This window comes from Mercurialis annua, linkage group LG2, assembly GCF_937616625.2.
Source record: "Mercurialis annua linkage group LG2, ddMerAnnu1.2, whole genome shotgun sequence".
In the NCBI taxonomy this organism is placed as follows: domain Eukaryota; kingdom Viridiplantae; phylum Streptophyta; class Magnoliopsida; order Malpighiales; family Euphorbiaceae; genus Mercurialis; species Mercurialis annua.
In genome coordinates this window covers 24,761,090-24,786,078 of record NC_065571.1, presented here as the reverse complement: position 1 = coordinate 24,786,078, position 24,989 = coordinate 24,761,090, and the positions used below count along the sequence as shown (strand labels likewise).

Here is a 24,989-nt window from a genome sequence, read left to right as displayed (position 1 = left end):
AATAGGCCATTGACTTTAACCTGGGATGATTTCCTTAGGGAATTTGGTGAGAAATACATGCCACCAATGTATCGTGATAAAAAGAAAATTGAATTCATGGAGCTGAAGCAGAATGAGTTATCAGTGGCTGAATATGAACTTCAATTTGTCAGATTATCAAAGTATGCACTTGAGGAGATAACTACTGAGCAAAGGAAAAGAAGTAAATTTGAAAGGGGTTTGAACCTTGATATTCGAGAGAAAATTGCTGTTAGGACTCCTACTTATAGTGCATTGATTGAAGCCGCTTTGAGGCTGAAGAGATACTAGTTGAAAGAAGTGAGATAGAGTCTAAAAAGAAGAAAATGACTGGGACTTTTAATGCTCCTTCAAGACATGGTAGTTCCTTTTCTTTTGGAGGATCAAGTTCAAGTACTAGTGGCTATAGAGGAAAGGGAAGAGGTCAGCCGAGTAGGCCAGCCTTAATGTCATCTGGCAGAGGTGGATATACATCTACTGGGTTTGATAATAGACAACAACCAACAAGATTAGTTAGTGTAGGATCCACCCCAGTGTGTGCAAATTGTGGTAGAGTATATTCAGGGGAGTGCTGGGGAAGAAACCCTATTATGTGTTATAATTGTCGTCAACCTAGCCATATTGTTAGAGATTGTCCACTCAGGAGAGGTATACTTGAAAAATCTCAAGCTATGGGTTAGAGTAGTGTGGGTGAAAATATACACCAAATGGGTGTAGGTCGGGGAAGAGGGAGAGGCAATAGAGGAGGAGGAACATCTTCATCTATACAGTCTGGATATACATGCCAACCTCATACCCAAGCCAGAGTATTTGCAGTGACGAGGCAAGATGCACCTTAATGCACCTGATGTGATTACTGGTACATTTTCTATCTGTAATTGTGATGAACATGTGTTAATTGATCCTGGATCTACATGTTCATTCATATCACATGAGTTTGCATTACGTATGAATGGCATATTAGAACCATCGGGACATGATATATATGTTTCTATGCCTGCTGGGGTTTTTATTATTGTAAATACTATGATAAAATCTTGTCCTATGATTGTGGATGGTATGACCTTACAAGCTGATTTGGTGGTTATTCATTTGAGAGAATTTGATTTTATATTGGGTATGGATTGTTTGTCAAAACATCATGCCATTGTTGATTGTCAAACTAAAGAAGTAGTTATGTAAATTCAAGGGCAAATGAAAACGACGATTGTTGGGAAAGAAAAACAGTGCCTAATTTTTTAATCTCTTCTTTTACTGTGTTTCATTTGATTAAAGATGGATGTCAAGCATATTTGGCTAGTGTAATAGATATGACTAAAGTTAGTTTGAGGGTTTCAAAAATTTCAGTAGTGAGAGACTTTCCAGATGTGTTTCATGATGAATTGCCTGGTTTGCCACCACATAGAGAGGTTGATTTTGAAATTGAAATTATACCTGGGTCAGCTCCTATTTATATAGCACCATATAGAATGGCTCCACTAGAATTGAGAGAACTGAAGAAATAGTTAGATTAACTACTTGATAAGGGATTCATCAGGCCTAGTATTTCTCCATGGGGCACACCTGTGTTATTTGTGAAGAAGAAAGATGGTAGTATGCGATTATGCATTAATTATAGGCAATTGAATAGAATTACTGTGAAGAATAAATATCCATTGCCAAGAATCGATGATTTACTTGATCAATTGAGAGGTGCCATGGTATTTTCCAAAATTGATTTGCGGTCAGGATATTGGTGTAATACCCCAAAATATTTAATTATCTAAGTGGACCACGTGTCCAGTTTGAATTTTCCAGAGTGGCAAAATCGGAAAGTTTTCCGATAAATAAGTTTTAGTAGGTCGGTTTTAAAAAAGGTTATTATGGAGAAAATTTATATTATATTTCAATTCTAAAGTTAGAATTGGAATTAAATGGGAAAATGGCGAGAAAAGTCCAAAATAGGGCACATGGACCAAAGTGGTAATTTAGCCACTTTGTGTTGAAAATAGAAATATTGGATTTTGTCGGGAAAGTGTTAATATCGGGCCGTGTATTATTTATAGGATATAAATAATACGTATAAGTCGTAATAAAAGAGTTTAACGATTTAGCTATGGACTAAATCGTACGATTAAAAAGTTCAAAGGTTAACTTGTAACAAATAAAGAAAACAAGGATTAAAGTGTCCCTTTAGCCATGATAAATAAGGATTCCCATATGAATGAAGAAATCAGAAGAAGGCTCCAGAAAGAGGGAAAAATTGCCGATCGATTTCGTTTCGCCGCCGTTTCTCCGTTCGACGTCCGATTCAAGCGATTCAAGCGGCAATCTCTTCAGAATCTTGTCCTCTATCGATATTAAGCTTTGTTTCGAGGTAAAGTTCTTGAAATTTGTTGCTAGATTCGAAATAATGGGCTGTTTTGGGTTAGGATTGAGCTTAGGTTGTAATTTGATGATTTTGAGGTTATTATGGCGTTTGTGAAGAAACCGAGATATGGGTATTGAGCGTGGGTATGTTTAGCACGTCGGGATTGTGGCGAAACCCCGGAAAATCTGATTTCCGGGGCTGTGCACGTGGTGCACGACCGTGCACCACGGGTGCACGAACGTGTACTTGGTTGCACGATCGTGCACCCACCAAAACGCACACCCGTGCACCCCAACTCGCCCCCACGCGAATACAAGCTGTAATTGACCTAGGTGTTTGACGTGTTGAGTAATTTGACTCTAACGGACGGATTTCGGACTTTAAGAATCATTGATCTCGAGATTAGCTCGACGTTTTAGATAATAAATAATAGTGGGAAACGTCAAGGACGTTAAGCGATTCTCAATTATGAGAAATAGTATTCGCTAAGTCGTTTATACGACTAAAGTTATTGAATATGTGGATAAATATAAGTTGAAACCAAACCCTAAAACATAGAAGTATTATAGATATAAAAGTATAAGATTCACGTCTAACTATTAATGATTTATCAGACGTGTCAACGAGTAGTGGAGTCAGTAGAAGCGGACTAGTGAGAGCGTACTATCAGATCGATCATATCATTTCTTGTATTTTACTTTCACGTATTATATATTAAAGTTATTTTATATAGATACATATACTGTTTACACGCATCACATTATATAATTGATTGAAATGTTATATGATTTATTAATTTCTATATACGAGAACTAGTATGCGATCCAAAGAAACTAGCTACCTATTGGGTGTCAATAGGCTGTGTGATCACCAGTATCGAGTCAGTCTAGTATGTTTGCATTTGAGAAATGACTTGACACAGCTGGGAGCTGTTGATGAATATGAAATTTACGATTGGGTATATGATTTGATACGAGTGAGTACTCGGCTACGGTGTAGTCTGAAGTCCCCGTATCTAGTGGCTGGGCCACCAGCGAGTTGGACTCGCGATTGATATTTACGATTGGGTTGAATGATAATGATTATTTGTGAAATGTGTCGCATGCTAGTATATTAGTTTCGTACGGATCAAATACATGTTTATATGTTTTATATTAATATTTTCTTGAGATGCGATGCTATGTTTCTATACTAATACTGTTAGTAAATGTCAACTTACTCAGTATTTCCCCAAATACTGACCCCTCACCTTTGATATCTTTCAGGTGCTTAGCTTGTGGACTTAGCTAGAGGCCAATTTTGAAGTCCAGAAGTCAGCTGTATATGATAGTTTCTGACTTCTGTGAATTGTGCAGTAGTGGTCCGGTGTCGATAGTATAGTAGCCTAGTCAGCAGTTCATTTTGATTGTATATATTAACTGCTGTTATTGTTTTATATGCATTTTGATAGGCTACGTGTTTTGTATATGATCCACGGCCCCAGATGCCGGTGAGATGTTTGAAACACTAACTGATGTATATTGTACCGCGAGGCCAGTTCGTACAGGGTACGGTAACTAGAGCCCGCGAGGTTTTGAAACAGTTAGTGTATATGATTGATTATATGATATATATATATATAAATGTGTTGCTTCCGTTGTTTAAATGTTAAATGTTTAATGTATTCATTTATTATTTGCAAAAAAATAAATTGTGATTTTAGGCTTGCTACGGGTTCCGGAGCTACCACTCCCGTTCCCTAGCGCCGGTTGCGGCTCAATATTTTGGGTCGTGACGATGTTGGTATCAGAGCAGTTGGTCCAGTTACCACTGCAAGTTTGTTTTGATGATTGTTTGAGAGCAGTTGGTCTAGTTACCACTGCTAGTTTGTTTTGGATGTCTGTCAGAATTGAGAAACTCTGTCAGTAAGTAAACCTAGGAACTACTGCAGCAAGAGTCAGACCGTAGTTGTCTGTTATTATGTGATATATGCATTGGTAATATTTAGTATGACGCGAGCGAACCAGGACTATTAAGCTAGTAAGTGAATAGTATCTGTTTATGCGGACGACTAAGGTAACTAAGTATTTGTTACTTACGTTAAGAGATAGAAAGTGGTTATATATTTGCAAATTACGAACGATTGAGGTAATTACGTGATTATTACTTGCGCTGAGATTATTAAATGTTTATCTGCTTGCGAATTACGTGCGGCTGGATTAAATGCTAAATGTTTACAGCATTTATAAATTGATGATTGGGATTGCGTGTGAAATGGTCTCAGATGGTCGCTTACGTTTGAAATTGTTTCTTTTCAGCATGTCTGGGCAAAACGGAGCTCAGTCGCATGCTGAGGAAGAACGGGAGGAAGCGCCTCCTATATTTCAAAACGGGTTTCATAACGAAGTAGGCGAACCATCTGGGGTCCATCAGAATGGATTCCACGCAAATACTAGAACGTCGCCAGAGATATATCAAAATGGTTTTATGTCTGTGTCGGAGATAGGTAGTTCTTCTGGAAACAGAGTTAGAGTGCATTCACCAGAGATAGAGTACAGTGAGAAAGAAGAAGAGGAACCGGAGGAAGACCCGGAAGAGGATCCTGAGGAAGATCCTGAAGAAGATCCTGAGGAGGATCCAGAAGAAGAATTAGAAGAAGAGGCAGAAGAGGAAAATCCTCAGGAGGAAGAGTATGAAGAAGAAGAACAGTTAGATGAGTTAGACGTCGAAGAGTACAGAGGTGACTATCTCTGGTCTAGTGTGCGGAGATACCGCAATTTGAGGGAAGATGCAGACATAGCTAATGGTCAGGCGCAAATAGCCCTAAATCAGGTTAGAAGACAGATGCGTTCTTTTTCTAGAGGGATGTTGACTGTAGGAGCGTACTCTACTGATTTTCTGCGAATGGAAAAAGGAGTCCCTGATCTGAACGAAAGCAATAGAACCATTAATCGTAGGTATGTCAGGGGTTTAGGACCTCAATTTGATGAGCTGTATGAGCACGTGGACGAACATTTCAGTACGCTTACTACAATGGCCCGTAGGATTGAAACAGAGCATGAATGGGCGGGCGATCCGGTACGACCTTATTACTTTAGACGTGAGTACCACCCAGATTACGTCAGTACGTCCTCCAGAACTACAACAAACCCTTATTTTGTGCAAAGAGGTGGAAGAAACTCTGGTAGAACAGTTAGGAGCCGACATACAGGCGTAGTTATTAGGGAACCTAACGTTCCGCATCAGGCACCTCCAGGTATTAGTGATTTACATACTTTAAGTAATTGTGTTTATGTGTTTGCATTATTGTGTTTATATATTTGCTGCATTGCATAATAGAATGTCAGTAATAGGTTATGCCTATAAGATAAAGCCTCGGAAAACGAGAATCTATAGGAAGCGTTGTAGTTAAACACGCGCCTAATAAAAGAACATATAAACATAACTCACGAAAACAATAATATAATATATACTACATAATACATTTGTAGTGAACGTAATTCCTATATTACATTCAAGAAGCTGTAAAGGGAAAGATAGATTATTATAAAGGGAAATCGATGTGGAACATCGACACCTGTATTTGTATCTGACGTGGTACAAAGTATTGCATAAGTGGATATGGTGATTACAGTAATAGAGAATTTTGAATTTAATTGAGTTATCGGAGATATGGAGAAAGAAGTGATGTGACAGACGAACAGTCTGTAAATGACAGAAAAATATGACAGCAGTACAAAAATTTGAAATATACTCAATAAGTATAAAGAAAGCCGTTAATAATCGCAGAGCGTATAATCTAGAGTAAGACTTACGATTTTATGAAGATTTTGAAAGTTTTTATGATTTTTCAAGGTACAATTGTGCTCAGGCATCACATGTGACATTGCATAACCACGATAGAAATGCATAAAAGAATGATTTTCAAAATTTTAGATCATGCATCATATCTTTGTAATGGAAAAAGAAACTGCGATTTTGAGCAACTCCTTGGTGATGAGAGATGTCTTCACTCTGAGAAACAATTGTACTAACGATTTTAAATGATTTATGAAAAGTGGTTTAGAAAGAGCTGCGCAGCCAAAAGAAGTTTTAAAATCGTGTTGTTCAGTAAGTAAACTCGGATGTAAAGCCCTGCGACAAATAATCAAAGATTCTTAACAAATAAGAATAAAATTGTGAAAGAAACTCCAATAAAATAATAGAGCCATGTTAATAACCATTGCCACAAGGCTAATGGAGCTAAAGAAGAATGTGAATAAGGAATTATCGCCGGAAAGCACACGCAGATAAGCTGCAATGCACTGGCAATACTTAAGGATACAATATTTATCCTTATGATTGAACAAAGGATGAAATGACAGAGAGTCGTGTTAAAAGAAGAAGTATAACGAATACATAAGAGTGATAAATGTAATGATTATTCTTATGTTGAGATAAACGAAGTAGCAATCCAGAGTCATAATTGGAGGAAAGAGATTAAAAGTGTGAAGGATGAAAAGATGATACTATAAATGATGAAGCAGGCGATTTTGCAAAATGTGAATGTGATTTTGCAAGATATGAAAGTTAGAAATTTGATAGATTAAAAGAGATAATGATGCTATATGACTGATATTAAGTAAAGTTACTAATATCAGAACTAAGAATTATAAGTTGCGTTAACAGAAAGGAGAAAGGCACACGTATAGACATACGTGTCAGTAATTGTAAGAATGGTGGATGATATGAAGAAAAATGTAAGGGTAAAATGCAAATACCTCAAAATTTAGTAAGGTGATTAGAGAAGTGAAAGTTCTAGAAATATGTCATAAGGTTTGTCAAAAGTTTAAAACGTTACTAAACAAATCCAAATGTTTGACCTTTTTAGCAATTTAAGCCAATCGTTTAAAACGTTACGAAATCAATCCAAACGTTTAAAACGTTACGAAACAAATCCAAATGTTTCCCCTTTTTAGCGATTTAAGCCAAACGTTTACAAACGTTACGAAACAAAACCAAACATTTAACCTTTTTAGCGATTTAAGCCTAACGTTTAAAACATTACGCAACAAATCCAAACATATCACCTTTTTAGCGATTGAAGCTAAACGTCTACAGACGGTATGAAGCAAAACCAAACATTTTACCTTTTCAGCGATTTAAGCTAAACATTTACTAATGTTACAAAACAAATCCAAACGTTTAACCTTTTTAGCGAATTTAAGCCAAACATTTAAAACATTACGAAACCAATCCAAAAGTTTTAAACGTTACTAAAAAAATCCAAACGTTTCCCCTTTTTAGTGATTTAAGCCAAACGTTTACAAACGTTACGAAACAAACCCAAACGTTTCACCTTTTTATCTATTTAAGCCAAACGTTTAAAACGTTACGAAACCAATCCATACGTTTAAAACTTTACGAAAAAATCTCAAACGTTACAAAACCAATCAATACATTTAAAATGTTACGAAACAAATCCAAACGTCTCACATTTTTAGCGATTAAAGCCAAACTTTTAAAACGTTACGAAACAAATCCAAACCTTTTGCCTTTTAGCGATTTAAGCCAAACGTTTACAAACGTTACAAAACCAATTCACACGTTTTACCTTTTTAGCGATTTAATCCAAACGTTTAAAATATTACGAAACAAATCCAAACGTTTAAAACATTACGAAAACAAATCCAAACGTTTCACTTTTTTAGCGCGTTTCTCATTTTTAACGATTTAAGCTAAAGATTAAAACATTGTGAAACAAATTCAAACGTTTAAAGCGTTATGAAACAAATTTAAACGTTTAAAACGTTACGAAACCAATCCAAACGTTTCACTTTTTAGTGATTTAAGCCAAATGTTTACAAACTTTACGAAGCAAATCCAAACGTTTCTCTTTTTAGCGATTTAAGCCAAACGTTTAAAACTTTAAGAAACCAATCAAAATGTTTAACCTTTTTAGCGATTGAAGCCAAACGTTTAAAACGTTACGAATCAAATCCAAATGTTTCACCTTTTTAGCGATTAAGAGAAACGTTTACAAATGTTACGAAGCAAATCCAAACGTTTTAAACGTAACGAAACAAATCCAAACGTTTAAAACGTTATGAAACCAATCCAAACGATTAAAACGTTACGAAACAAACCCTAAGGTTTCACCTTATTAGTGATTTAAGCTAAACGTTTACTAACGTTACGTAACAAATCCAAACATTTCACATTTTTAGCGATTGTTTACAAACGTTTCACCTTTTTTAGCAATTTAAGCCAAACGTTTACAAACATTACGAGACCAATCCAAACGTTTCATATTTTTAGCGATTTAAGCCAAACGTTTACAAACGCTAAGAAACAAATCAAAACGTTTCCTCTTTTTTTCAATTTAAGCCAATTATCCAAACATTTAAATTGTTACGAAAGAAATCCAAACGTGTCACCTTTTTAGCGATTTAAGCCAAATATTTAAAACGTTACGAAACCAATCCAAACATTTAAAATGTTACAAAACAAAATCACATTTAAAACGTTACGAAACCAATCGAAACGTTTAAAACGATACGAAACAAATCCAAGATTTTCACCTTTTTACCTATTTAAGGTGAACGTGTACAATCGTTACGAAATAAAACCAAACGTTTCAGTTTTTAAGCGAAACATTTCACCTTTGCAGCGATTTAAACCAAACGTTTACAAACATTACAAAACAAATCCAAACGTTTGGATTAAATCGCTAAAAATGTGAAATGTTTGGTTTTGTTTCGTAACGTTTTAAACGTTTGGACTTGTTTTGTAACGTTTGTAAACGTTTAGCTTAAATCGCTAAAAAGCTAAAACGTTACACATATTTAACGATGTAAGCTAAAAGTTTAAAATGTTACAAAACCAATCTAAACGTTTAAAATGTTACAAAAAAAACCCAAGCGTTTTACCTTTTTAGGGATTGAAGCCAAACGTTTACAAATATTACGAAACAAAATGAAACATTTCCCCTTTTTAGCATTTTATGCCAAACGTTTACAAAAGTTACGAAACAAATCCAAATGTTTCACCTTTTTAGCGATTTAAGGCAAACGTTTATAAACTTTAAGAAACAAATCCAAATGTTTCACTTTTTAATGATTGAAGCCAAAAGTTTACAAACGTCTCGAAAAAAAACTAAACGTTTAAACTTTTTGGCGATTTAAGCCAAACATTTACAAACGTCGCGAAAGAAAACCAAATGTTTCACCTCTTTAGCAATTTAAGCCAAAGGTTTAAAACGTTACGAAACAAATATAAACGTTTCCCTTTTTTAACGATTTAAGCCAAACATTACAAACGGTACGAAACAAATCAAAACGTTTCATATTTTTAGCAATTTAAGCCAAACGTTTACAAACGTTACGAAACAAATTCAAACGTTTCACCTTTTTAGCGATTTATGCCAAATGTTTAAAAACGTTACGGAACAAATCCAAATGTTTCACATTTTTAGCGATTTACGCCAAGCGCTTACAAATGCTACGAAACAAATCCAAACGTTTCACCTTTTTAGCGATATAAGCCAAATGTTTACAAACATAACGAAACAAAAGCAAAAGTTTCACTTTTTTAGCGATTTAAACCAAATGTTTAAAACGTTATGAAACCAATCCAAATGTTTAAAACGTTAAATGAAACAATTCCAAACGTTTTACTTTTTTAACGATTTTAAGCCAAACGGTTACAAACGTTACAAAATAATTCCAAGCGTTTCACCTTTTTAGCGATTTAAGCCAAATGTTTACAAATATTACAAAACAAATCCTAAAGCTTCACCTTTTTAGCGATTTAAGCCAAAAGTTTAAAATGTTACAAAACCAATCCAAACGTTTAAAACGTTACGAAACAAATCCAAACGTTTCATATTTCACCTTTTTAGCGATTTAAGCAAACGTTTACAAACGTTACACAACAAAACCAAACGTTTCACCTTTCTAGCGATTTAATCCAAACATGTACAAACGTGACAAAACAAAACCAAATGTTTCACCTCTTACCAATTTAAGACAAACGTTTAAAAACGTTACAAAACAAAAGCAAACGTTTCACATTTTTAGCGATTGACGCCAAACGTTTACAAACGTTACGAAACAAATCCAAACGTTTCCCCCTTTTAGCGATTAAAGCCAAACGTTTACAAACGTTACGAAAAAATCCAAACGTTTCCCCTTTTTGCGATTTAAGCCAAGCGTTTACAAACGTTACGAAACAAATCCAAACGTTTCACCTTTTTAGCAATTTAATCCAAATGTTTACAAACGTTACGAAACAAAACCAAACGTTTCACCTTTTTAGCGATTGAAGCTAAACGTTTACAAACTTTACAAAACAAATCCAAACGTGTCACCTTTTTAGCGATCTAAGCCAAATGTTTAAAACACTACGAAACAAATCCAAATGTTTTGCCTTTTTAGCGATTGAAGCCAAACGTTTACAAATGTTACGAAACAATACCAAACGTTTCCCCTTGCTAGTGATTTAAGCCAAACGTTTACAAATGTTAAGAAACAAACCCAAAAGATTAAAACGTTACGAAGCAAACCCAAAATCTTCACATTTTTTGCGATTTAAGCCCAAAACGTTTATAATGTTACGAAACCAATCCAAACGTTTAAAATGTTACTAAACGAATTCAAACGTTTCACCTTTTTAGCGATTTAAGCCAATCGTTTAAAACGTTACGAAGTCAATCCAAGCGTTTAAAATGTTACGAAAAAATCCAAATGTTTCACCTTTTTGGCGATTTAAGCCAAACGTTACAAAACAAAACCAAACATTTAACCTTTTTAGCTATTTAAGCCAAACGTTTAAAACGTTACGAAACAAATCTAAACGTTTCGCCTTTTTAGCGATTGAAGCCAAACGTTTACAGACGTTACGAAGCAAAACCAAACATTTCACCTTTTAAACGATTTAAGCCAAACATTTACAAACGTTACAAAACAAATCCAAACGTTTCACCTTTTAAGCGATTTAAGCCAAACTTTTAAAACGTTATGAAACCAATCCAAACTTTTACAAACGTTACGAAACTAAACCAAACGTTTCACCTTTTTAGCGATTTAAGCCAAACGTTTAAAACGTTACGAAACAAATCCAAACGTTTCACCTTTTTAGGATTTAAGCCAAACGTTTACAAACATTACGAAACCAATCAAAACATTTCCCCATTTTAGCGATTTAAGCCAAACATTTACAAACTTTACAAAATAAATTCAAACGTTTCAAACGTAACTAAACAAAACCAAACATTTAATCTTTTTAGTGATTTAAGCAAACGTTTACAAATGTTACGAAACAAATCCAAACCTTTCACAACTTGGTATATTTTTTTATTTCTTATAAAAAATTGTTATAATATAACTCATTGTTTGTCACCCCTATTAGTCGAAAAATAATAATAAAAGGATCGGTTATCTGGGAAGAACGAAATAAAGAATTTCGTGAATTTCATTATACCCCTTCTCTTTTATGATCGTCTGGTGTCCCCCAGTCAAGCATTGGGGCCTCACAATCACTAGCCAATATGCTTTTCTCTCATGTCTTTTTCGTTCATGGATTTTTAGCGATTTAAGCCAAAACTTTACAAACGTTTCGAAACAAATCAAAATATTTCACCTTTTTAGCAATTTAAGCCAAACGTTTAGAAACGTTACGAAACCAATCCAAACGTTTACAAATATTACGAAACTAATCCAAATGTTTCCCATTTTTAGCGATTTAAGCCAAATGTTTAGAAACGTCATGAAACAAATCCAAACGTTTCCCCTTTTGAGCAAATTAAGACAAACGTTTACAAACGTTACGAAACCAATCCAAACGTTTCACCTTTTTAGCGATTTAAGCCAAACGTTTAAAACGTTACGAAACAAATCCAAACGTTTCACCTTTTTGACGATTTAAGCCAAACGTTTACAAACATTAAGAAACAAAGCCAAACATTTAAAACGTTATGAAACAAATCCAAATGTTTAAAACGTTACGAAACAAATCCAAACGTTTACAAACGCTACAAAACAAAACTAACGTTTCACCTTTTTAGCGATTTAAGCCAAATATTTAAAACGTTCCGAAACAAATCCAAACGTTTTACCTTTTTAGGGATTTAAGCCAAACGTTTAAAACATTACGAAACAAAACCAAAACTTTTTCACCTTTTTAGCGATTTAAGCCAAACGTTACAAACGTTGCAAAATAAATCCAAACGTTTCACCTTTTTAGCGATTTAAGCCAAACGTTTACAAACATTACGAAACAAATTATCATGTCCCAATCTCATGGCCCGAGGCTGGCGCTAGGGAATAGGAGTGGTTGCTCCGAAACCCGTAGCGAGCCTAATAACGAAAAATAATTTTTCTCAAATATTGTACGTCATGCATGACAACCATAAACACGTGTCATGGTACAAATATGCAAGGCTATACATATCATCTGGTAGTCACAAACGGTTACAGCGCAGAAGCATAATATATACATATGTTCAAAAACATCAGAGTTATATATACAGAAACTGTTTGATAAAAAATAAAACTCAACATCTATCTACTGGAGCTCTAAGAGTAAAGTACTATTTCTTTACATACTTTAAAAAATATCAGACTTCTGGATCAAGGACAGAAGTCCGCTGCTTTAAAACTTCTTTCATCTGAGAGGGAAAGCTGGGAGGGGTCAGTATATGGGATTATACTGAGTGAGTTCATATATTTACTAATAAGTATTTCTATAAGAAATAAAACAATGCAGTAGCGCTTAAATCACATGTAGCCAAGCATAAGATCCGACTGAAACCGTAATCCTCGAATATGCCAAACATTTATGATCAAATCATACTGATCCAAATGGTCTGACCCGGGAGTAATTCTAACTCAACCACGTCAGCCGCGACCAACACACCAGATACGGGGCTCAAGTTACTTTAACCGAGTTCACTCTCGTATCGACATTCATAAATATCCAACTTTGAAAATTCGTATTCATAATCAATTTTACAGCTGTATCAGATCAAAACTGGTGATCACACAGTCCTATTGCCGCCCAATAGGTAGCACGTTCCATCAGATCAATACTGGTGTCAAATCAATGCAATTCATATAAAGAATTCGCATTGAAAATATTCAAATCATACGTAAAGCAATATAAAATATTTGCTTGTATAAATACTTCAAAAGTAAATGTATATAAACTCACTGAAAATGCTTATCCAAAAATACTTCGGTGCTCAGAAACGTCAAGCTTCTCGAGCTCTTTGTCCAGCTGCCTCTTGCCTCGCCGGATCTAAAACGATTTCAATTAAAAAGACTCATATCAGAAACCTATTCTAAGATTGACTCTAGACTCGAGACACAACACGCTAAACTTATTAACCATCGTGCTTTTCACGTGTATATTCCGATAAACGGTATTTAACTCGTTTACGGTTCGTATATCTATTCTAAATCAATACTCGTTTAACCTCGATAGGTTAACGATTCAAACTAATCAATTATCAATTGATAACTAAGCGATTTCAATCTCGATATGCGAATACGAAATGTAGTTCCAAAAAAATCCTATCGGCCAAAACACGGTTCACAGGCACGTTCGTGCATTCGGGTGCACGTTCGTGCGCCTTAGCTGGGGCACGTTCGTACATCCCTGGTGCACGTTGTTCATCCCTGGTGCACGTCCGTGCACCCGCGCTGGTGCACGTCCGTGCAAAGCCCCCGGAAATCCGAGTTCCGGGGCTTTCCGATGTGCTTTCTTCAAAATTTCGCATCCCCAATCTCAAACAACACTCAAACACACTAATAACACGAAATCTAAACTCGAAACGCCCAAAATCGATCCCAATATCGTTAAAACAATAAAACCATTCCATGGCCTAAACCTTTAACTCGGTATATCATCCAAAATATTCAATTAAACGGTAAAACAACATGCTTACCGTGATTCCCCGTCGAAATACGTTCGATTCGAACTACAGAACGTCGGAAACGGAATCGTGTGACGAAACAGTGATGATCGATGAAAGAAAATGAAAGATGAAGATGACGACTTCTGGATCCTTCATCTCAAGGAATTCTTATATATACAACGGCTAATTTGCACTTTGGTCCTTGAAACTTTTCAAAAGTTACAATTTAGTCCAAAACTTATCTGCGTCTAAATTTTAAACAGTCTCCAATTGACTCGTAGCTTTTACCATAAATACTATAAATTATTTCGCGGACTTTGGCAAAATAATTATTATCACGGGATTTATTATTTATTTTATATTAAGTTTCAAAGTTATTTCTTTAAATCCCACTAATTCGATCAATAAAATTTATTCTAAATTCCCCATATAATTAAATTAAATTCTTCTTAATTTAATTTATCGGAATTCATGACATGTGGCATGACTTAATTATCTAAAAATATTTGGGGTATTACCTTCACTCCCCCTTAACATAAATTCGTCCTCATATTTAAAACTTTAGCCACGTACCTTGAGTAAATAGGTATGGATATTTCTGCCTCATATCCTATTCTGTTTTCCATATGCATTCTTCTACGGACTGACTCTTCCAAAGAACTTTTACCATCGGAATTGTCACGACCCATTTTCATGAATCGCGACCGGCGCTAGGGTATGGTAATGTAGTACCAAAACCCGTAGCTAGCCTTTCGATTAACATACAAAAACATAAACCTGCAGAAAACCAATGCTCGGGGGCAACCGAGACTTCAGCCTAAATCTAGCAGTTATAATATTCAACATTTAAATATAACATGCTTTCCAATACTGAGTTATAAATAGGCATAACATAAATAGTACTGAGTAATTATATAACATGCCAAAGCAATAATAATCCAGTCGGACCAATCCGACAACAACTAGAATAAAATAAAGACGTCTAGTCAACTACTGCGGTCAAAGAATAAAATAGTTTGATAGTTCTACTAAAATAAATGGAACCTCCGAGGAAAAGTAAATGCGGAGATCACCAGACTCTCTCAGATCATAACCCTGGGAAAAATTGGGAAAACAACGGGGTCAGATATACTGAGATGAGTTTATACCACTATTTACATTTATTAAGTGGAAAACCTTTAAAACCGTTTAAAACATTTAATAACGATATTACGAATAATAGTTGGAACCCTAATCCACAATTCTAAATAAATAACATAATCCAATAGGCCTGGTCCCGAGAGCTGAGCTACACCGAGTTACCACTGACCACACTTATACCATATCCAGAGTCCCGAGAGTTATGCTACACCCAGTTACTCTATTTGGTCCCGAGAGCTACGCTCACACCGAGTTACCATATTTTAATAAATACGTTACCCAGATCATTACCGGTGCGCACGCAGTCCTAATGATGCCCATTAGGTAGCATGTTCCAACTAAGAGCCATAATATAAAAGCAGTTCGAAATATACGTACAGTATATATATTTAATATTTAAAATAACAATTTACTTAATAAAGCGGTAAATAGTAAGTACAAACTCACTGCTTGCTAATCCACGTGATAACCGGCAAGCGACTAATCCTGGTTCGCATCTGAAGCACGAACAATAGACGGGTCTAGACAAATAAAATAATCATTAAAACAGACCCTAACTCTAGAGAGTACTAGTAACCACATAGGACTAGCACAAATAACACGTCGGAATAAAACAATCCAGAACAACACAAAAATACCCAATAGGTAGAAACGCCCAATTAATACAAGTCATTTGAGTTCTTATTTAAAATCCAATTTATTAATATTATTTAATAATCTTTAAATAATAATTAATTTCCAAATAATGGGTTAGCCGAGTTACCAATAACTACCAAGTTAACCTCACTTGTCGGGTGACCCAAGTCTAACCCGACTTTAAACGTTTATAAAATATAAAACCGAGTTTATATTTATAAAATAATTTGATAAAATAATAATCCATTTTAAAAGCAGAACTCAATAACTTCAATTTCAAGTAACCCAAGTTACAACCTAAACTTAACTATTTTAAGTTTATAAAAGTTTAGGGACTAAACTGTACTTTAGCCAATTAGGGATTAAGATGTACTTTAGCCAATTTGATATCCGAAATCAAATTAATTGCTTTTGTTTATAATTAAAATAAAAATGAAATTACTAACCAAAAACTTAATTAAATAAGTTATAAAAACGTTGAGGGGCTAAATTGCAATTTAACCAATTTCATGCCAATTTGAAATTAGTAATTAAATATAAATATCTTTGTTTACTATTCAAAACAAAATATAGTTAATACCCAATAACTCAATCAATTAAATTTAAAAACGTTTAGGGGCTAAATTGTAATTTAGCCACTTAGTTATTCGAGAATAAAATATAATTACCCAAGTAGTTATATTAACCTAAATTTGTAAAACACTTATCGTTTACAATTTACCAATTTATAATTAAAGCGAGAATTGAAAGTTATTATTATTAAAACAATTCAATTGGTAAATAACTAGAAGGATTTCATTATTCAAAAAAAAAACTAGAAGGATTTCATTGATTTAGCCAAACAACTTAAATAATCAAAATAGCTATTAAGCCATCTTCTTCATTAAATTAAAAGAAACCCCGCCCAAGCTCCTCATTATACACAAAATTGAAGTTACTGCTCCTAACATGAATCATGAACAATAATCCAAAGCAAAACTAATAACCCATAACAGTAGTAACATGAACAAGCCTCAAGTATAACCTAATCAACAACAACATTGAAACTACTTTTCAAGAACATCGTTTAATTAAATCGACGTGGGAACGACGAACAAAATAAGGAACGATGGAACGAAACTCATTGAAAGCTTAACAAGCATCAACCCATGAGCATTTACAATCAATCATATAGTAAAATCATGGCCAAAGAGTAAGAAAGTAATCGACAAAATCATGTTCAATTCAAGAACAGTTTTCACAAATAAAAACGATAAACCGAACGGCAATTGAAACGAGGTCGATCACGTACCGTTTTGCGAAGTCGAGATGGGAAATCGTAGATACGCGAGTCTAGAATCTCCGGGATCAAACGGAATCAATTTCGATCTAGAAACAGAAGAGAACGATGAAAAATACGGAGTTGCCATTTAACGTTAAAACTGAAATCTTAACAAACTTACCGATGTTTTTCTGTGATCTTTGAGAGGGATTTTGATCAGTGAATTCTCAGAGAAATAGGAAGGTGATGGATGCTAAGGATTGTTTGCAGCGTGGGGAATGATTTAGGGTTAGAAACTATCGTAAAAATAAGAAGGAATTAGGTTAAAAACGAAGGCCAAACTGCCCCCCCGAAATAGAAGAGCTGGTCTCGAACGAGACCAGCTAATTTTTAAGGTTCTCGTTCGAGAACCTACAAGTTCTCGAACGAGAACTTGTTCCTAAACCTCAGGTCTCGTTCGAACCTGAGTTACCCGCAAGTGGTTCAACCAATTGGTTGAACCACACCTTAATGGATTTTTTTAAATCGAACCGAACCACGAAACTTAAAAAAAATTCCTAAAAAGCAATCGGAAACTCATCGGAAATTTTAAGGATTTTTACGGGATATTACAGGAATCTTCTTTGTCTGCAGTTGTCGTATTTTCATGTCAACGATTTGCACTGGTTGTTCTTCGTAGGTTAACTCTTCACTTACATCCACTGCTTGCGGCTGAATTATTCGAGAAGGATTAGATACATATTTCCGAAGCAAGGATATATGGAAGACAGGATAAAGTTGCAACATCTCCGGTGGCAAGTCTAACTTGTTGGGAACTGAGCCTATGCTTTCTATGATCTGATAAGGTCCGACGTATCTCGGTGCCAACATTCTCTTCTTTCCGAAACGAATCGCTCCCTTCATCGGTGACACTTTGAGGAAAACGTAATCTCCGATATGAAACTCGATGTCTTTGCTTTTGGGATACGCGTAGCTCTTTTGTCGACTGAAGGTTGTATTCAGACTTTGCTTTATCAGCGGTACCTTTTTAGAAGTAATTTAAATGATGTCTTCTCCAGTTAGCTTTCGCTCACTGACTTCATCCTAAAAAATAGGGGATCGAAACTTTCACCCGTACAATGCTTCATATGGAGCCATCTCAATGCTCGAGTGATAGCTGTTGTTGTAGGCGAATTCGACTAAAGGTAGATGCGTGTCCAACTACCTCCGAAGTCTAATACGCATAGTCGAAGCATGTCTTCCAAAGTCTGAATCGTTCGCTCAGATTGATCGTCCGCCTGAGGATGAAAAGCAGTCCTGAAGTTCAATCGTGTCCCTAACGCTTCTTGTAAGCCCTTCCATAAATGAGAGGTAAATACAGATAACCTCTATCTGAAACAATTGATACTGGTACTCCGTGTAGGCTCATGATCTTATCAATATATTCTTTAGCTAACTTTTGCTGCTGAATACGTCGTCTTGATAGGAATGAAGTGCGCTGACTTTGTCAAACGATCTACGATTACCCAAATGGAATCAAAACCTTTTTGCATTTTGGGCAATCCGACCACGAAATCCATCGTGATTTGTTTCCATTTCCATTCCGGGATCGGTAATGGCTGAAGAAATCCATAGGGTCGCTGATGTTCTAACTTGACTTGCAGACAAGTTAGACATTTTGCAATAAATTTTGCGATATCTTTCTTCATTCCACTCCACCAATACGTTGTCTTGATGTCATGATACATCTTTGTGGAACCAGGATGAACGTTATAAATCGTTCCATGAGTCTCTTCCATGATCTTTCGTCTAAAATTTTCTATATCTGATACGCACAATCGAATTTCATGTTTTAATATTTCGTTGACGATACTAAAATCTTGACTCTTTCCTTGTTGCACTTTCTCAATTAGATGCTTCAATTGAGGGTCGTCGGCTTGCAACTCTTTAATTCGATCTATCAACGTCGATCGTATCGTTAACTAAGCCATCAGATTTCCGAGAGATAAAATCTCGAATCTTACTCCTTGACTAAACATTGTATAAATTTCTTTGATTAACGGCCTCCGCCATGTCGTAATAACATGTGCGAGACTTCCTGCTGACTATATGCTCAAAGCATCCGCCACTACTTTGGCCTTGACTGAATAAAGCACGCTCCAGAGACAATGCGACATACTCCATAGTGCCTTTTCTTGCAATTCAGACAGATAGGTACCCCGCCTCCCATATCGCTAATGGATCTGGCACCAAATCCTGTGCCTGATGCACTAACCCGAGATCCATGTCGAGGCCTCTTGCGTCCCTGCTGACGTGGTGTGGGTCGAGACTAACTCCCAACATATGACTGGGTAGGTGCACTCTGAACACTACGAAACATATTACTTCTCATAGGCGCAATATTAGAAGGATCAGGAATCCTTCCAAAACGGATCAGAAAAACATCCATTTGTCTGGCGCTATCGATCAGTTGCACCAAATTTCTTCCGATATCAAACGTCAGACTCAAAAACTCGGGTCCTAAACCTTCTACAAACCTCAAATTCACCCTGACTGGATGTAATATCCCGCATTTTTCTTTTGTTAGTTTAAATTATTTTCTAAAAAAAAATATTTTAGATTTTGCATTGCGTCGAGCTTAGGTAATTTATTATTGAACGAACGATCACTTTACCCCCTGAACTTGGCACAAAGTATCAAAAACGTCCAAATTGAGAAAAGTGGATCGCTTCTACCCTGAACTTGGCAAAATAGGTACAAAAAACCCCTCCCCACTCTCACTCAAGAGAGTGAGATACGCTCTCCGGTTTTTAAGTTGGTTTTTTTTTAAATGGTTTTTAATAGAAAAAGGTTTAAAATGGTCCTACTTTTTTTTCAAAATTTAAAATTAATACCTAATAATTAAAAATAATAATTATAATCCCTTTAATTTAAAACCTTTGTATAACAAATTAACCCTAGAATTTTATATACAGAACAAACTAACTCCAAACATCATATTTTTTAGAAACAAAAAAATCTTAAACTTTTCAGGCCGGCCACCATCTTTTCCGGCTGTTCTTCACAGATCTGTATTAGTTTTTTAAAACCTTAAGGAAATTATTTTTGCCTAACTGGTGTTTTGACGGAAAGAGTCAAATGGGTAGTCTAGACACGACACCCTAAAGTATTGTTTTCAGTATCTTGACAGTAAAATTAAATTCTTATATTTCAAAATATTAAATTTGACTAAGGATTGAAAAAGGGTTGTTTTTTTTAAATTAAATGAATTTCTCGTATTCTAAAAATAAAAATGTTACGTCTACCTTGGTGTTTTAAAAATGTTTGTTTTGAAATAAAATTATATATTTAAAAGGTGATACCGTTTTGACAGTTTAATAATACTTTTGTAATTTTGCCATATTTTGGTTTGTCAACACTTTGGTGTTCTTGGTATTATGCTCTATTTACTAGTTTTTGACTGAAGCTTGTGTTTTTGAAAAGGTTATTAAAGAATAAATGTTTTCTTACTTAGGTAATGATTCCGATGTTGTTACTGGGTGACGCCGAGCTACCTATTTTGAATATATTGAGATCTATTTTGTAATGCGTTTATCCGGATTTGAAAATATGTGGTTTACGTTTTATAAATGGTCATTGTGGGTTGACTTGGGTCACCCAAATTTGGAGTTGAGCTTGGAAGTTGTAATCACTCGGCTAACTCGATGATTTTAAATTGAGGCGTTTATGAATAATTTTTTTTCCATTGTTTATAAAGAGGTTTTGACATAAACTTGAAGTCTATTTTGTTAATTTTATCTTTCGAAATGGATTTTGATAAGTACTTTTGATCAATATCTTAATTTATTGTGATCTGATTTGACGTTTTGAGCATGTTATTATATGATTTGATATTTTAATCATTTCTGGGTTGTTTGAGTTGTTACCATGTCGGTCGGAAATTCGTTGATCATATAAGATGTTCTATGCTCAATCCATAGAGATTTATATTGTTTAACCATCCTAATGAGTAATTGTTTTACTGTGAGATGTTTAAGTGTTATTATTTTTGTCTCTCATGTTTTATTAAAGTTATGCCATATCAGTTTTTGTCCTCGTTGGCCTCGTTGTATGGAGTATCACATGAGGGTTTTTCTCGCTAGTTTTTCTTTGGCTTATATTTGTGTTGGTGTCGATGTGCTATTCGAACCTTTATTTAGACACTGCGATTATTTCTAGATGTTGTAATTGGTTTAGCCAAATCTATAGTTTGAACTCTGGAGATTTTAGGTGTTGAATTTGGTATCAAGGAATTTGAGGAGCGAATTTTTGGATCAGTAGTAGATCCTGTTTAAGAATTTATCTTTGTTAGAGGAAGGTGATTTGATTTATATTACTCAGCACCGATGGAATGCTTATACTCGTAAGTGTTTGCCTCGTGCGCTAAGCTTCGAGCGTTGGCGTTTATAGATCGGGTTCATTGTGGAAATTGGAGTATCAAAATTTTCGGCTTTTGGCATTGTGGAAAAGAATGTGGAAACTGTGTTTCGATGTTGATCAGTGTAGTAATACACTGTGTTTGCATCAGGTAGATCCGTGAAATACCGAAACTGATGGTGGGGATGTGAAGGCGGTCGAGTTTTCTTTGTTTTCCTAGGAAAATTTTCAATTTGATTTGAGATGGAATTCGTCGCTAGGCAAAAGTTTACTTTCGTTGTTGAATTGGGTTATTTCGTTAATGACGATTCAAATTTGTGGACTAAGATAATGGAGATGGGAAAATATGTCATTATGGCCGAATGCACGTCTCACATAGTGTAATGTCTAGAAAATATTTTGATGGAAAATTAATTACAAACGTTAACTTGTTAAAGTAATTGAAAAGTTTTTATCACGTAATTGTGCCCAGACGCCACGAATAGGAATCTGCATTGAGCATTGAGTATGATCACTAATTAAAAGAGAAATAAATAATTGATACATGCATTTAGTACATTCATCACGACATTAAATGATTAGGGTTGAATGCAACTCTTTGGGGATGAAAGCTGTCATCACCCTAGCGCACAATTATGTAAAATAAATTTTATCAGAAAGGTTTTTCAAGAAAAATATTTTGTTATAAACTCGCTAGTTACATTGTGAAAATGGTGTTTAAAAGTTGATAAATTTCAAACGGTTTGAAATTTTTATCTGGTTGTTATCTGGACAAATGCTTTGTGATGACGGTGGTGACTTAAGAGAAATTGCATTGTAAGGAATTGTTTTATACTGTTGGAGTATCCGTATTTTATAAAAGAGAGCTATGGTTATAACGTTGTACTCGAGATTTAGTTGTGGTAAGTGCGAAAATTTTTGTAGTTCGGATTAAAGAATCGTGTCAGCTTAGAGTATGTTATTTGAGGATTTTTGATTTACGAACATTAGTTATGTTCGGCGTGTGTTTTTACAAAAAAAAACTTAAAAGAAACTTTGTTTTATCATATTTGATTTCTGTTTAAAAAAATTTGATACCGGTATGGAAATTATTGCGTAAGCGAAGGGATTCTTATTTGTAAATTTTATCTTTTTGAGAAAGTAATGGAATTTTGTCAGTTTTGATTTAATAGGCGGATTTTAAGATTTTTCAAATTGAACGATTTTATAAAATCGTGAATTTACTTTGAAGGTAAGGTTCGGTTGTGATTACAAATTGAGATTTTTTAATTATGTTGATACGTTTACGAAACTAAAGGATGTTTCAACGGGTTAATTATTTTCAGTTGAAAATGAAATTAAACTGGAAATGCTAGTAATTTCAGATTAAAGGCGGATGATGTTATTTTATATTTGTGTTTGCGGAAAGCGTTTTTCTATAAATTTTTTGTTTTGAGCATAACCAATAAACTGGTTAATTGTGATTTGATCTAAATGATCTTCTGTAGGATTTCAGGTTATAGTGATTGATAAAAAAAATGGGAGGATGAAAAATTTTGTTGTCAGGAGTTTAAGTTACCTATTCCTTAGAAACTTGTATGTTTTCTTACGTCTTGGTTCGAAAAATTGATGGTATTGTCGAGTTGATATTAATTGGTTAAACCGAGACGATTCTAGTGGTGTTTAGTTTTCAGCCGTTATTTTATGAGAGCATATATAATCAGGACGACATTTTGATTTTCTTGTATGCTTGTTAACGGGCTCCTTAAGTTTTCTCATATGAGGCATTTGGTTTTGTGACCACTATAGGTGATATAGTGCGTAGGCGTTAAGGAATGTGAGATTATTTCCAGTTGAGAGTGTCTGTAGGTTTTCGGTTAGTAGCATTGGAGTTTTGCTTAGTAAGTTTATTATTTGAACTTTGGGATTGTTCCTGTGCTTGTGGTGTTCTTTGGTAGTCTTTAGACTCGAGCTTGTTCTTTTGAAATTTTTTCCTCGTTCAGCATATTAGTTTTCCCGATTAAGAAATAAATTTTTAATTCGTTCACACGTCGTGTTTGAAGGGTCGTTTGAGGCACCAGATTGTTGAACTCGGAATTTTTTCGCGTATGCGTGTGTTGATCTTTCGAGTTTTTAAATCCGTTTTAAATTCCAGGTCGCATTCCTATAAGTTGGGGAGAAAGTATCACCCCATATATTTTCAGCGTGTTTCGGTTAAATTGTGTTTCGTTTCGCTTGACTCTCCTCAGTTGTCATTGCGGTAGAATTCCCTTAGGGTAAGAGTTTGCTTTAATCTTTAATATTGCGGTGGTGTTTTGCTGAGGTTGAATTAAGCGGTTTTTATTTTGGGTTCCGTTGAGTTGTCACTCGATCGTAAAGTGATTTTGGGAATCAGAATTTTTATGTGTAGTCTCTTTCGTTCCGTTGAGGATGCATTGCTCAGTATATATTGAGTTATGTGTGATTTTATGCGTCCTATAATTGGTTTTATATAAATTGTTGGTTGTGGTAAATTTGAGGACGAATTTTTAATAAGTTGGGGAGAATGTAATATCTCGTATTTCTCTTTTATTAATTTAAATTATTTTCTAAAATAAATTACTGTAAATTTTGCATTACGTCGAGCTTAGGTAATTTATTATTATTATTATTATTATTAATTTTTTTATTTGAGTCGTTCGTTGATTCGGTCGTGTTTCGATTCGTATACGGTTTATATATTAAATTAAATATGTTAAGCTTATTATAAAAAAATAAAATAAGACCATGCGTGAAACCCATACAATTTCATTATATTTTCATACGTATTAGTGTGGCCCAATTCAATTGTTAATGGTCCATCTATTATTGATATGTTATTTAAATTTTGACACAGATGCCTACTGCAACGTTTTTTTTCTCTCTTATTTCATTATATTTATATCGATTGAAACCGTTTTAAAACCCTAAAGTTTACCTTCATCATTAGTAAACCCTAGCCGTCACAGATACCTTCTTTATGCTTTGAAAATCTCATGCCATCGTCCTCTCTTTGAGTCCTGAAATCGGTAAGATAGTTCGTCAATTTTCTATTTTAGTTCTATCGCGCAAGGTTCCGTGTTTTGATTCGTTCTCATTCGTTTTAGCACCGAATCAAGTTCTGTTGGTTTGCTGATGTAGTTAACTCAATCCTCTTCGATCCCAAACTGGAATATTCGTTATTCAGTACGTTATTCTCTCCGTACTAAGCGCCGTCGTTTTACCATTTCTGAATGTCATTGGATGCGTTGCTTGTAGTGGTTTACTCTGATTCTTATTGCCTTTACTGATATGATTCTTATTGTGTACGTGCTATTCTC

General features: G+C 34.8%; 1 protein-coding gene across 1 annotated transcript; it reads left to right on the top strand.

The window, feature by feature from the left end:
* The first annotated feature begins 344 nt into the window (after positions 1–344).
* LOC126668375 (uncharacterized) lies at positions 345–698 on the top strand. Its single transcript, XM_050361581.1, has one exon. The coding sequence runs from the start codon at positions 345–347 to the stop codon at positions 696–698; it is 354 nt and encodes a 117-aa protein (XP_050217538.1).
* Positions 699–24,989: the final 24,291 nt, after the last annotated feature.